The sequence below is a fragment of the Procambarus clarkii genome, chromosome 89 (genome assembly GCF_040958095.1).
Source record: "Procambarus clarkii isolate CNS0578487 chromosome 89, FALCON_Pclarkii_2.0, whole genome shotgun sequence".
NCBI classification, from domain to species: domain Eukaryota; kingdom Metazoa; phylum Arthropoda; class Malacostraca; order Decapoda; family Cambaridae; genus Procambarus; species Procambarus clarkii.
In genome coordinates this window covers 10,954,154-10,969,294 of record NC_091238.1, presented here as the reverse complement: position 1 = coordinate 10,969,294, position 15,141 = coordinate 10,954,154, and the positions used below count along the sequence as shown (strand labels likewise).

Sequence of the window (15,141 nt, the reverse complement as noted above, 5' to 3'; positions counted from 1 at the left end):
GTGTGTCTCCACCACCACCACAAGTGTGGGGGCCAGGGTGTGTCTCCCCCACCACCACCACAAGTGTGGGGGCCAGGGTGTGTCTCCCCCACCACCACCACAAGTGTGGGGGCCAGGGTGTGTCTCCCCCACCACCACCACAAGTGTGGGGGCCAGGGTGTGTCTCCCCCACCACCACCACAAGTGTGGGGGTCCTGGTAATATACAGTTTATAAAAGTATGAAAGAGTTTATACCCAGATCTACCCTTCTTACTCTGAGGGTCTACTTCACAGATGGATCAGTAGACCAACGGGGACATGAAACCGGAGCTGCAGTTAAGACAGGAAATTCTGTAGTTAGTTGGAGACTCAAAAGGGTGTTCAAATTTACAGAGATTCTAGCCATTCAAAAAGCTTTGGAACATGCTCTTGCCGAACACCGACAACATGTTATCAAACATACAAATTCGAGAACTGCCATTGAAACCTTGCAGCAAGAACATATACGTGACAACATCATCTGATCACAAATGTCATATCATTACTGCAAACACTCAAATATCAAGGCTGTTGGGTTCTTTTCAACTGGGTGCCAAGTCATGTGGGAATAATAGGAAATGACATTGCAGACGAAGCTGCAAAACTTACAACTAAGAGAAGAAATGTAGACATTTACATACCACAGAGTCTATCACAGATTAAGAAATTAGAAACAGAGCATTGCAAAAGATGTATTGTGACCACAACACAGCAGTTGCAATATCAGGATCTGCGGGTTGGTACAAGAATTCAACCAACTACGAACCACTTAGTTTGATGAAAGGGAGCAGTAGAACAACAGAAGTACACTTACATCGCATCAGGCTTGGATACCCATGTGCATGGGAAATAGGCTTACAGGTTCCGGAAGATGAGAGGAAATGTCAACACTGTGAAGAAATGCCAGACAGACCACTGGAACATTATCTAACACAGTGCACAGTTACAAAACCAATAAGATTTCATATTAGATTCAACAGAACAGAAGTTGTTTTTAAACACATGGGGCAAAATCTTACTGAAGCGACCATACGAGTCATAAATACTTATACTCCGCCCAAGTAAAACAGAAACAAGTAACACTTACTGGACCAGCCAGAGGCTTAGGGCCCACGCAGGAATATCCATAAAAAAATCAGAGCAAGACAGAGTTTGAGTAGAGAAGGAAGGCATGGTGGCAGTCACCTGACCCACAGGTGGCCAGCCCCTCGAGGGGGAGCAGGGGTCACAACATGACCACAGAGTGAGGATATACCTCTTCCTAACCTGGAGCAGCAGTGGTACCTGGTGACCTGGAGCAGCAGTGGTACCTGGTGACCTGGAGCAGCACTGGTACCTGGTGACCTGGAGCAGCAGTGGTACCTGGTGCCCTGGAGCAGCAGTGGTACCTGGTGCCCTGGAGCAGCAGTGGTACCTGGTGCCCTGGAGCAGCAGTGGTACCTGGTGCCCTGGAGCAGCAGTGGTACCTGGTGCCCTGGAGCAGCAGTGGTACCTGGTGACCTGGAGGAGCAATGGTACCTGGTGACTTGGTGAAACACTCGCAGGTAAACTTGCCTTAATAAAGCCTCTCGCAAATATTTTTATATTATTGTAGGAATATGGATGTGAAGCGTGAGGGGACTTGCTAATTTTAATGATACTAGAGCCCAACAAATTACTGAAGTTGAAGTGGCCGAGGGAGCTAATCAAGGTTTATGACCGTTCAGGGAAATTTGTTCTGGCGGAGTTCAGTTGACAGGCTGGGGCGGGAGCGATGGAATAAATGAATGAAATGAAATGGAATAAATCCATTCCATATACCCGCCAAACCCCTTGTTTATGAATGTTAACATAGGCGAGTGTCACATGCCAGGGACCAACAGAACCACTAAGGCAGAGTTGGAGTCGGGACTTGTAATATTTTGGGCACAATTCCGGAATACAAGAAAGTAATTGGGTGTGAGAGGGGAAATTCTGGAGGAAAGTTGGCTGAGGGAGATTAATGTTAGATAGGCAGCCTAGGGTAATGGAAGATGCTTTAGAGCTGAGCATCGGTGAGTGTGGTGGGGAGAGGGAGAGGGAAGGGGTAGTGGGGTGTTAAGGGAAGGGGGGCGACAGATGGTGAAAGGTCCCCTTCCCTGCCATAATTGTGTGATAAACTCCGGCGTCGACATTAACAAAATTAATTTATGTTCGACTGTAATATTCTGGCTGAGTTCAGTTAATATTGTTATATTTGTGTTGAGCGTAGGAGGTGGTGGTACTGGTGGAGGGGGTGGTGTTAGTGGAGAGGGTGGTACTGGTGGAGGGGGGGTGTTGGTGTGGGGGGGGGTGTAGTACAAGGAACACGCTCCCAGTAAACACAAGAAACGTAAGAGTGATATTTCAGTCCCAGACTGAGACCGTCTTCATCACAGTTCCAGTTTGGGACCGAACTATTCAGTCTTACGTTTGTGTGTTTTCAAAATATTGGGTTATTATTCCATTGATTAGTGTGCTGTTGCACTATATTCTCTCATATAAAATTTATTTGGCCTGACGCTAAGAGATAAGTTTCGTTAACTCTTGTTAACATTATCGAAGGCAGAGTTTGATTGATTGATGACGATTATAGCACCTAAGAGGTGGCACGGGCATGTATAGCCCGAAAGAAATAGTTTCATTTGTAAGTAAATGTGTGGTGAGGTCGCATTTAATCATCAGGCTGCTATCGCGGGGGAGGATACTGCTTGACATTATTTATTAAAGTGTCCAGCTGCTGGACACCTTTTGTGACCAGGAGAGTGGAAGTGTTGATGGCTTCAGGGAAGTTACTGCGAGATTCTGGGACTCTTAAAGCTCTTCTAAGGTCGTTGGTTGCTTCACACTCCAGGAGATAGTGAAGTAGTGGCTGTTCTGATTGTTTGGCAGAAGATGCACTCCCTCTGTCGGGGTTCACCAATCTCACAGTTGCATCTGTAACCTAGACGTAGTCTATATAACCTAACTGCTATTTCCATGTGGATTCCTTTTGGGATATTTAACCTGAAGATACCATATTGCAGACGGCGAAATTTAACGCTATTCTCTGGTGCAGGTCGGCTTTGTTGAGGTGCGAGAGTTTTTTGGTGATGATGTTTTTTATGTTCTCTAGGCTGGGTTGGATTGTTTTATGTATCACTGGATGACGAGGTGCCATTTTAGCAATTTCATCGGCTTTCTCATTTAATGGTATTCCAACATGGGATGGGATGCAGTTTAGGGTTATCTTGAGGTTATCTTGAGATGATTTCACGGCTTTTTTTAGTGTCCCCGCGGCCCGGTCCTCGACCAGGCCTATGTTGAGTTTTTTACTATGGGCTGCTACTATTACTTCCTTTTACTATTACAGGCCTATGGGTTATGTTGAGTTTTTTGCCTTTAGCGACTGCTCCAAGATACAAAATAGTGGTAATTATTTTCACCTTGTCCTTCCACTGCTCTTTTCCTAATATTTGGAGTGAAGCTTTTGAGTCTGTCTTTATGATTGCATTCTGATCACATATGTGAATGCGTGTCGTATGGCAAACAGCTAGGTTTGGGTTGATGATACTGGTCCTCCCAGTCTCCAGTATGCCTGTACGCTGGTCGTACAAAGAGCAGCGCCAGCACTCTCATATTCTGTGTCAACCAATCCCTTTGTGAAGATGTGAGTGGCTCCTGATACTGCAATGCTGCACATTTGCTTTTCTATGATGCGCTTTAGGATTGGTGGATCATAGGCAGCCTTTTTCATCGGAAGACCTTCTATTATTATTTTGAAGGTGGGCTCCTCCCACGGTGGAGAACAGGTGTAGTTTGGGTGTGGATCTTCACCTCCTCTATCAAGAATCATGCTTTTTAATTGTAGTCTGTTTAGTGCTTTTCCCGCTCTGGCAGCTCAAGAGTTTCCGTTGTTTTGGCCAAGTCCAACCACCAAAGCCTGCAGCACTGGGACTGAATCAAGGGAAAATAATTATCTTACTGATAATCATAGCTGTTCTTTGAGATATTCGTTCTTGAAGAGAGGGCAAACTAGTTTCCAGTCTTAGTTTCAAGCCTGGTCCACATCGGGGCTCCCAGGGCAGCTCTCAGCATTGTTTTGGCCAACTTCAAACTTTTTCCACTGTTGGTGTGATAGACTTGTGAGTGCAGGTGCGGCATAGTCGATCACTGCTCTGACTGTCTGTACGAAGAACTTGCAGATTGGCTCCTCCAGAGACAACAGGTATATAAGGTTGGTATACCAACTGGGTATACCATGCATACCAGATGGGTAGGCTGGGTATACCATGCATACCAGATGGGTAGACTAGGTATAGCATGCATACCAGATGGGTATATAACCCAGGCCCATGGATGGGCCTGGGTTGTATACCAGGTGGGTATACTAGGTTGTATACCAGGTGGGTATACTAGGTTGGTATTCCGGTCAGAAGAGTCGGGCGGCGTGAGAGTGACAAGAGTGCAGGAGGAAACATGGGCAGGGAGAGAGAGAGAGGGAGCGAGACGCCACGGAGAGGCAGGGAGCCCGCCAGCCATCACCGTCACCGCCGCTGCTCACGCCACACTACACATCAAAGGACCAGCTCCGATTTGAATCACCCCCTTGGCCCCCCTTAATACTTCACTCCTCGTCCCCTTGAACCCCCTGCCCCTTACCGTCCTCCTCCGGCTGCCTTTGGCTGGGCAGTGAACGGTTTAATTCCCAGAGCTCTCCAGTGACAGACATCGACGATGTCCTTGATCCTTGACCTCTGCCATCTCTCAACTGAACTTCGACCTTTACAATGACCTCCCTGTCTCCATTTGTTCTGGACCCTTATCGCAATAACTTGGTCATCAGATGTACCAAGTATTTACGAGGACAGGTCAGTAATCTTAGCGGCTTCAGATCTAATCCAAACTATTAGAACTGGTTAGCTTTATATAACGTAAAAGTTGGTGATGATGGGGCGGGTGGGTGCATGGCAGGGAAGGTGGGCGGTAGGGTGGGTGGGTGGGTGGGTGGCAGGGATGGTGGGCGGTAGGGTGGGTGGGTGGGTAGCAGGGAAGGTGGGCGGGTGGGTGGGTGGGTTGGTGGCAGGGATGGTGGGCGGTAGGGTGGGTGGGTGGGTGGCAGGGAAGGTGGGCGGGTGGGTGGGTGGCAGGGAAGGTGGGCGGGTGGGTGGGTGGGTTGGTGGCAGGGATGGTGGGCGGTAGGGTGGGTGGGTGGGTGGCAGGGAAGGTGGGCGGGTGGGTGGGTGGGTTGGTGGCAGGGATGGTGGGCGGTAGGGTGGGTGGGTGGGTGGCAGGGAAGGTGGGCGGGTGGGTGGGTGGCAGGGAAGGTTCTCGGCGGGGCGGGTGAGCAGTAATCAATAGGTGAGGGCTTGGGTGGGTGGTGGTCAGCTGCCATCATCACACTGACACCCCGGCCTGCTTCACTGCCTCCCTCTCCTCTCTCTTTCCCGCTCCTCTCTCTCCGGGACTCCGTCTTTTCCTGTCGATTCTTACACCTCGGACTCTATTCTTCCCCTGGCTCCTTTGCTCTAACGGAGTTGGCGAGTGTGAGAGTAGAGGGTGGAGGCGCTAGTGAGAGGGCGAGTGTGAGAGTAGAGGGCGAGTGTGAGAGTAGAGGGCGAGTGTGAGAGTAGAGGGTGGAGGCGCTAGTGAGAGGGCGAGTGTGAGAGTAGAGGGTGGAGACGCTAGTGAGAGTAGAGGGTGGAGGCGCTAGTGAGAGGGCGAGTGTGAGAGCAGAGGTCGAGTGTGAGAGTAGAGGGTGGAGGCGCTAGTGAGAGGTCGAGTGTGAGAGTAGAGGGTGGAGGCGCTAGTGAGAGGGCGAGTGTGAGAGCAGAGGTCGAGTGTGAGAGTAGAGGGTGGAGGCGCTAGTGAGAGGTCGAGTGTGAGAGTAGAGGGTGGAGGCGCTAGTGAGAGGGCGAGTGTGAGAGTAGAGGGTGGAGGCGCTAGTGAGAGGGCGAGTGTGAGAGTAGAGGGTGGAGGCGCTAGTAAGAGGTCGAGTGTGAGAGTAGAGGGTGGAGGCGCTAGTGAAAGGGCGAGTGTGAGAGTAGAGGGTGGAGGCGCTAGTGAGAGGGCGAGTGTGAGAGTAGAGGGTGGAGGCGCTAGTGAGAGGGCGAGTGTGAGAGTAGAGGGTGGAGGCGCTAGTGAGAGGGCGAGAGTGAGGCTGCTCATCAGGCCTGGGAGGCGGGTCTTCCTACCGGAGTACCACAAGCACTCTGTACCGACATTATCAAGTACAAACTCGATAATGTACCGACGTTAATGAGTTTGGTGGCGGGGGAACCGCGAGTTTGACAGCTCGGAGACAGCAAGTTTGGTGGCGGAGGGGGACCGCGAATTGTCCCGTGGGTTGATGTTGTCATCATAAACCAACTTCCATCCACCCTTGTGTCAGCATAACCAACTCCATCCACCCTTGTGTCAGCATAAACCAACTTCCATCCACCCTTGTGTCAGCATAACCAACTCCATCCACCCTTGTGTCAGCATAAACCAACTTCCATCCACCCTTGTGTCAGCATAAACCAACGTCCATCCACCCTTGTGTCAGCATAACCAACTTCCATCCACCCTTGTGTCAGCATAAACCAACTCCATCCACCCTTGTGTCAGCATAAACCAACTTCCATCCACCCTTGTGTCAGCACAAACCAACGTCCATCCACCCTTGTGTCAGCATAAACCAACGTCCATCCACCCTTGTGTCAGCATAAACCAACTCCATCCACCCTTGTGTCAGCATAAACCAACTTCCATCCACCCTTGTGTCAGCACAAACCAACTTCCATCCACCCTTGTGTCAGCACAAACCAACTTCCATCCACCCTTGTGTCAGCATAAACCAACGTCCATCCACCCTTGTGTCAGCATAAACCAACGTCCATCCACCCTTGTGTCAGCATAAACCAACTCCATCCACCCTTGTGTCAGCATAAACCAACGTCCATCCACCCTTGTGTCAGCATAAACCAACTTCCATCCACCCTTGTGTCAGCATAACCAACTTCCATCCACCCTTGTGTCAGCATAAACCAACTCCATCCACCCTTGTGTCAGCATAAACCAACGTCCATCCACCCTTGTGTCAGCATAAACCAACTTCCATCCACCCTTGTGTCAGCATAAACCAACGTCCATCCACCCTTGTGTCAGCATAAACCAACTTCCATCCACCCTTGTGTCAGCATAAACCAACTTCCATCCACCCTTGTGTCAGCATAAACCAACTCCATCCACCCTTGTGTCAGCATAAACCAACTCCATCCACCCTTGTGTCAGCATAAACCAACTTCCATCCACCCTTGTGTCAGCATAAACCAACTTCCATCCACCCTTGTGTCAGCATAAACCAACTTCCATCCACCCTTGTGTCAGCATAAACCAACTCCATCCACCCTTGTGTCAGCATAAACCAACTCCATCCACCCTTGTGTCAGCATAAACCAACTTCCATCCACCCTTGTGTCAGCATAAACCAACTTCCATCCACCCTTGTGTCAGCATAAACCAACTTCCATCCACCCTTGTGTCAGCATAAACCAACTCCATCCACCCTTGTGTCAGCATAAACCAACTTCCATCCACCCTTGTGTCAGCACAAACCAACTCCAGCTATCCATCCATCCTGGTGTCCGTTGCACCCGTAACTTCCTGACAAGAAAATTATTGTTGGGTTTCTTTTTCTATTTTTATATAGTTTTTTTTTGTTAATTCCCCCCCCCCCCCTATGTCTTCGTCAGTCATGTCTAACACGTCTCCTTGTTTAGTTGGTGGCGACGTGTGCCAGATGTGTGGCCTTGGTGCAAGTAGTCTTAACTATCGTGGTTATATGCTTTATACAGTAAGTCCCCGGTCAGTGGACCGTGTCGTGGTGTTCGGAGCAGCGAGTGTTGTGTTCGCAGTTCCGGGGGGAGGGGGGATGTCGTCTCGTGTTCGGAGCTGCCAGAGTCGTGTTTAGAACTACGGGGGCCACTGTTCAAAGCTGCAGGGGTGTTCTGTCGTGTTCGGGTCCAAGATTGTGTGGGCGGGTTGTGTGTGGGGGGAGAGAGGGGGAGGGGGATGTCGTGCCGTGTTCCCATGGACAGAATTATTTTAAACGAGGCTTTCCCTTACCTCGTATGACATTGTTTGTGTACAGTACGGAGGGAGAATTAAATTTATGCAACAGAATCCGTTCATTTTGGCGCAACTTCACATCTGGGCTTGGCTTTTATTGCTCTGGGAAAATGTTTGAGAGTAACACGTTTAGTTACACGGGCCTATATTGTTTTTATTTGGCTCAAATTGGCCAAGTTGATAAACATTACACATTTAATCATTTCTTTTGAGTATATATAGTTTTATGTATAATATAGTTTTATATATAATATAGTTTAACTTTTTACTGTGAATGTCCACGAATTTAATCGCATTTGTATATGGTAGCTATAATAACTTTTATTTCCTATAACATCCAGGAATCAAATGTATGTAAAGGACAGTATGACGGTATGGGCAGGATGTGGAGGATGGTGACTTTTGACGGAAAATGTTAGTGAACTGTAGACGTGGGGATACATGGACTGTAGACATGGTGATACATGGACTGTAGACATGGGGATACATGGACTGTAGACGTGGGGATACATGGACTGTAGACATGGGGATACATGGACTGTAGACATGGGGTTACATGGACTGTAGACGTGGGGATACATGGACTGTAGACATGGGGATACATGGACTGTAGACATGGGGATACATGGACTGTAGACATGGGGATACATGGACTGTAGACATGGGGATACATTGACTGTAGACATGGGGATACATGGACTGTAGACGTGGGGATACATGGACTGTAGACATGAGGATACATGGACTGTAGACATGGGGATACATGGACTGTAGACGTGGGGATACATTGACTGTAGACATGGGGATACATGGACTGTAGACATGGGGATACATGGACTGTAGACATGGGGATACATGGACTGTAGACATGGGGATACATTGACTGTAGACATGGGGATACATGGACTGTAGACATGGGGATACATGGACTGTAGACATGGGGATACATGGACTGTAGACATGGGGATACATGGACTGTAGACATGGGGATACATTGACTGTAGACATGGGGATACATGGACTGTAGACGTGGGGATACATGGACTGTAGACATGGGGATACATGGACTGTAGACATGGGGATACATGGACTGTAGACGTGGGGATACATTGACTGTAGACATGGGGATACATGGACTGTAGACATGGGGATACATGGACTGTAGACATGGGGATACATGGACTGTAGACATGGGGATACATGGACTGTAGACGTGGGGATACATGGACTGTAGACATGGGGATACATGGACTGTAGACGTGGGGATACATGGACTGTAGACATGGGGATACATGGACTGTAGACGTGGGGATACATGGACTGTAGACATGGGGATACATGGACTGTAGACATGGGGATACATGGACTGTAGACGTGGGGATACATGGACTGTAGACATGGGGATACATGCACTGTAGACATGGGGATACATGGACTGTAGACATGGGGATACATGGACTGTAGACGTGGGGATACATGGACTGTAGACATGGGGATACATGGACTGTAGACATGGGGATACATGCACTGTAGACATGGGGATACATGGACTGTAGACATGGGGATACATGGACTGTAGACGTGGGGATACATGGACTGTAGACATGGGGATACATGGACTGTAGACATGGGGATACATGGACTGTAGACATGGGGATACATTGACTGTAGACATGGGGATACATGGACTGTAGACGTGGGGATACATGGACTGTAGACATGGGGATACATGGACTGTAGACATGGGGATACATGGACTGTAGACGTGGGGATACATTGACTGTAGACATGGGGATACATGGACTGTAGACATGGGGATACATGGACTGTAGACATGGGGATACATGGACTGTAGACATGGGGATACATGGACTGTAGACGTGGGGATACATGGACTGTAGACATGGGGATACATGGACTGTAGACGTGGGGATACATGGACTGTAGACATGGGGATACATGGACTGTAGACGTGGGGATACATGGACTGTAGACATGGGGATACATGGACTGTAGACATGGGGATACATGGACTGTAGACGTGGGGATACATGGACTGTAGACATGGGGATACATGGACTGTAGACGTGGGGATACATGGACTGTAGACATGGGGATACATGGACTGTAGACGTGGGGATACATGGACTGTAGACGTGGGGATACATGGACTGTAGACATGGGGATACATGGACTGTAGACATGGGGATACATGGACTGTAGACGTGGGGATACATGGACTGTAGACATGGGGATACATGGACTGTAGACATGGGGATACATGGACTGTAGACATGGGGATACATGGACTGTAGACGTGGGGATACATGGACTGTAGACATGGGGATACATGGACTGTAGACATGGGGATACATGGACTGTAGACGTGGGGATACATGGACTGTAGACATGGGGATACATGGACTGTAGACATGGGGATACATGGACTGTAGACATGGGGATACATGGACTGTAGACATGGGGATACATGGACTGTAGACATGGGGATACATGGACTGTAGACATGGGGATACATGGACTGTAGACATGGGGATACAGTTTGTGGAAGACAGTGTATGATGAAGAGAAGAGAATTATCAGGGGAAAGAGCCAAGCCATTGCAACTATATAGCACTTGGAAGGCGTCGGGATTTGGCATGGGGAGAAAGGAATAGTGCAAAACCACTTGGACGGTTGGGGATTGAACGCCGACCTGCATGAAGCTAGATCGTCGCTTTACAGTTTAGCGCAAGTGGTTGGGCGTATGCGTGATGAGGCATTCCGAACTTATGTGCGTGTGTTCGCGTGCGTGTGTGTGTGAGGGGGGGGGGAGGAGGGACTGAAGAACTTGGCACATTAGCGATGCAACAGGAAAGATAAATTTATTTCACAGTGGTAATGGACGTTATAATACATTTTACGCTTGTATGTATAAAAGGTGTTATGGGAATGTGTGTGGAGGCAGAGATGGTCCGGACTTGGGATCGGATGGTCGGCACTGGCGGAGAGTAGTACCCTTATTACTGCCTGGGGGCGGACCTGGGGGGCGGGCCTGGGGGCGGGCCTGGGGGGCGGGCCTGGGGGCGGGCCTGGGGGGGGGCCTGGGTTGTAGTCTAAGTACCCCCCCCCCTTTCCTCTTGAAAGACACGTCGCATTATGTACGTAATCGACCGTTCCGTTAATAATGCAACATATTAGTGAAAATTAAACGACCGCAATATTGACATTTTCCGTGGCTCGCCTCGACACGTTAGGTGAGGCAAATGAACAAATCAAGTAGCTTGAGTTCGTACGTTTGTGGTTAGGCTAAACAGTTGCATTTTTTTACGGAGTGGCAAATTGTGAGAAAGTGGGGAGGAGGGTGGTTACTGCAGGGTGATGTGACCCGACGCACCTCGCCTGCCATCCTCCAGGGCCGCCTCGACCCCGCCTGCCGGAGACACATGGGACACTGGTGCCGTGGTAATGACTGATAAACACGCCACGCTCCTACAATCTTCTCTTCTCTCCTTACCAAATTTTTGTATTTTTTTCGGGCGTTTGGTACAAGTTGTGTTGGAGCCGTAATGAGGCCGGCGCTGCTCCCTGACTTAGGCGCCCGCTTGTGGGGGCCTTCCTCGACCAGGGCTGCCGCCACCTTCCTCCCCTCACACTCTCATACACGCGGCCTCTCACGCCCTCTTGTGTCCTCTTAAGCCCTCTTCTGTCCTCTTAGGCCCTCTTGCGTCATCTCACGCCCTCTTGCGTCCTCTCACGCCCTCTTGCGTCCTCTCACGCCCTCTTGCGTCCTCTCACGCCCTCTTGCGTCCTCTCACGCCCTCTTGCGTCCATTCACGCCCTCTTGCGTCCTTCGGCCTCTTTGTGTCCGTCCTCCTCTACTGTCCTTTGTCCTCGTGCCCTATTGACGGCACATCAACTGTTGCTCGGAGATGTCCTCAAAAATCATGGTTATTCACATTAATCTCGATTCTTTCATTAATAAGATAAACGTAGTGAAATATTGAGCACATTATCCGTAGACTTTATATGATTTAGTAAATTAAAAAAAAATTACACTGTATGACTAACCATCCTGTGTGGTGGGGACTTTTTAGCATCACGCAGCTAGCTTTTTGACACACTGTCCTCCCCTTTCATATAGTCTGGGGCAGCTGTACAAATGTAGATGTATCTAAAAATTTTAATATAAAAACAATATTGTAAACCTGTCGGTATGAAGTGCCTGTAGTCCTCTCCTGGTAGCCTCTTCCTGCTCTTTATCATTTACAGTTTTTTTATAAAATTCGTTATCTATGTTTCCCAGATAACACATCACAAATATTCGCAATATTGTAACCTTATTCAATACATATATTTTGCCCCAATAACTGTGGTAAAAATGTATACATTTACGTTATACTGTCTTGATATGCGTTGCCTTGATGTGTGTTGCCATGTTGCCAGACGTGTAGACGAGTGCAGTGTTGCCATGTTGCCAGACGTGTAGACGAGTGCAGTGTTGCCATGTTGCCAGACGTGTAGACGAGTGCAGTGTTGCCGTGTTGCCAGACGTGTAGACGAGTGCAGTGTTGCCATGTTGCCAGACGTGTAGACGAGTGCAGTGTTGCCATGTTGCCAGACGTGTAGACGAGTGCAGTGTTGCCATGTTGCCAGACGTGTAGACGAGTGCAGTGTTGCCATGTTGCCAGACGTGTAGACGAGTGCAGTGTTGTGAGGAAAATGATCGAGTTAATTATTGTAAAATCTGGTTATGTTTGGAAATTATGAAATAACAATTTATTTATTTTCCTCAGGTACGTGTTGGGAGACCCGGCAAGCAGGTAGGTGCTGTGTTGCAGCCCGCGGGTGTTGCACTCTCAGCTGTGTTGCAGCCCGCGGGTGTTGCACTCTCAGCTGTGTTGCAGCCCGCGGGTGTTGTAGCCCGCGAGTGTTGTAGCCCGCGGGTGTTGCAGCCCGCGGTGTTGTAGCCCGCGGGTGTTGCAGCCCGCGGGTGTTGCAGCCCGCGGTGTTGTAGCCCGCGGGTGTTGCAGCCCGCGGGTGTTGCAGCCCGCGGTGTTGTAGCCCGCGGGTGTTGCAGCCCGCGGGTGTTGCAGCCCGCGGTGTTGTAGCCCGCGGGTGTTGTAGCCCGCGGGTGTTGCACGCTCATCTGTGTTGCACTCTCAGCTGTGTTGCACTCTCAGCTGTGTTGCACTCTCAGCTGTGTTGCAGCCTGGATATGATTATTGCAGTGTTGTGCTGACATAGTATTTGTAGGGTATATCTGTGCCAGTTGTATCAGTGTAACAGTCGTGTCCTGCTGGGACTGTATGTGTAGTGATGTCCATCTGTATGGTATAACCATACAGGTGGATGATATAACCATACAGGTGGATGATATAACCATACAGATGGATGATATAACCATACAGGTGGATGATATAACCATACAGGTGGATGATATAACCATACAGGTGGATGATATAACCATACAGGTGGATGATATAACCATACAGGTGGATGATATAACCATACAGGTGGATGATATAACCATACAGGTGGATGATATAACCATACAGGTGGATGATATAACCATACAGGTGGATGATATAACCATACAGATGGATGATATAACCATACAGATGGATGATATAACCATACAGGTGGATGATATAACCATACAGATGGATGATATAACCATACAGATGGATGATATAACCATACAGATGGATGATATAACCATACAGGTGGATAATATAACCATACAGGTGGATGATATAACCATACAGGTGGATGATATAACCATACAGGTGGATGATATAACCATACAGGTGGATGATATAACCATACAGGTGGATGATATAACCATACAGGTGGATGATATAACCATACAGGTGGATGATATAACCATACAGATGGATGATATAACCATACAGATGGATGATATAACCATACAGATGGATGATATAACCATACAGGTGGATAATATAACCATACAGGTGGATGATATAACCATACAGGTGGATGATATAACCATACAGGTGGATGATATAACCATACAGGTGGATGATATAACCATACAGGTGGATGATATAACCATACAGGTGGATGATATAACCATACAGGTGGATGATATAACCATACAGATGGATGATATAACCATACAGGTGGATGATATAACCATACAGGTGGATGATATAACCATACAGGTGGATGATATAACCATACAGGTGGATGATATAACCATACAGGTGGATGATATAACCATACAGGTGGATGATATAACCATACAGATGGATGCTATAACCATACAGGTGGATGATATAACCATACAGGTGGATGATATAACCATACAGGTGGATGATATAACCATACAGGTGGATGATATAACCATACAGATGGATGATATAACCATACAGGTGGATGATATAACCATACAGATGGATGATATAACCATACAGATGGATGATATAACCATACAGGTGGATGATATAACCATACAGATGGATGATATAACCATACAGATGGATGATATAACCATACAGATGGATGATATAACCATACAGGTGGATAATATAACCATACAGGTGGATGATATAACCATACAGATGGATGATATAACCATACAGGTGGATGATATAACCATACAGATGGATGATATAACCATACAGGTGGATGATATAACCATACAGATGGATGATATAACCATACAGGTGGATGATATAACCATACAGATGGATGATATAACCATACAGATGGATGATATAACCATACAGATGGATGATATAACCATACAGATGGACAGCATAACATGCAGATGGACAAAGCCAAGTATTATCCCGATGGTGCAGGTTGTGGCCATACGCGCCTGAATACATTAAGCGCGCTCCACTCTTTATTATTAAATCTGGTTAATTATTTAATGCCTTTTTAGCAGGGTTTACATGGGTAACGCTTCGGGGCTTAACGAGCGTACCACGGCACACTCCCTGTAACCACCCGCAGTCATGGTTGGCGGGTGTGGTACAGGTGTGGAGGCAGAGCTGCTGACTGGTGTG

At 48.1% G+C, this 15,141-nt stretch overlaps 3 protein-coding genes across 30 annotated transcripts in view; 2 read left to right on the top strand and 1 right to left on the bottom strand.

Annotated features, from left to right (window-relative positions):
* Cadps (calcium-dependent secretion activator 1) overlaps nucleotides 1-15,141 on the top strand; it is a 537,366-nt gene that overhangs the window by 59,858 nt on the left and 462,367 nt on the right. The window lies entirely within an intron of this gene.
* LOC138359125 (uncharacterized) lies at nucleotides 5,705-6,163 on the bottom strand. Its single transcript, XM_069317842.1, has one exon. The coding sequence runs from the start codon at nucleotides 6,161-6,163 to the stop codon at nucleotides 5,705-5,707; it is 459 nt and encodes a 152-aa protein (XP_069173943.1).
* Nucleotides 7,734-14,955, top strand: LOC138359124 (zonadhesin-like). The gene is made up of 3 exons (XM_069317841.1): nucleotides 7,734-7,832; nucleotides 12,901-12,927; nucleotides 13,453-14,955. Exons 1-3 carry the CDS (start codon nucleotides 7,734-7,736, stop codon nucleotides 14,953-14,955), a joined length of 1,629 nt encoding a protein of 542 aa, XP_069173942.1.

What these genes read in the sequence shown, in the direction of transcription:
- LOC138359125 (XM_069317842.1), bottom strand. Translation starts at nt 6,163, where the DNA reads ATGAGCAGCCTCACTCTCGCCCTCTCACTAGCGCCTCCACCCTCTACT.
- LOC138359124 (XM_069317841.1), top strand. Translation starts at nt 7,734, where the DNA reads ATGTCTAACACGTCTCCTTGTTTAGTTGGTGGCGACGTGTGCCAGATG. An exon ending in GTGGTTATATGCTTTATACA is followed by an intron (nt 7,833 to 12,900) that starts GTAAGTCCCCGG and finishes TATTTTCCTCAG; the next exon opens with GTACGTGTTGGGAGACCCGG. An exon ending in TTGGGAGACCCGGCAAGCAG is followed by an intron (nt 12,928 to 13,452) that starts GTAGGTGCTGTG and finishes ATAACCATACAG; the next exon opens with GTGGATGATATAACCATACA.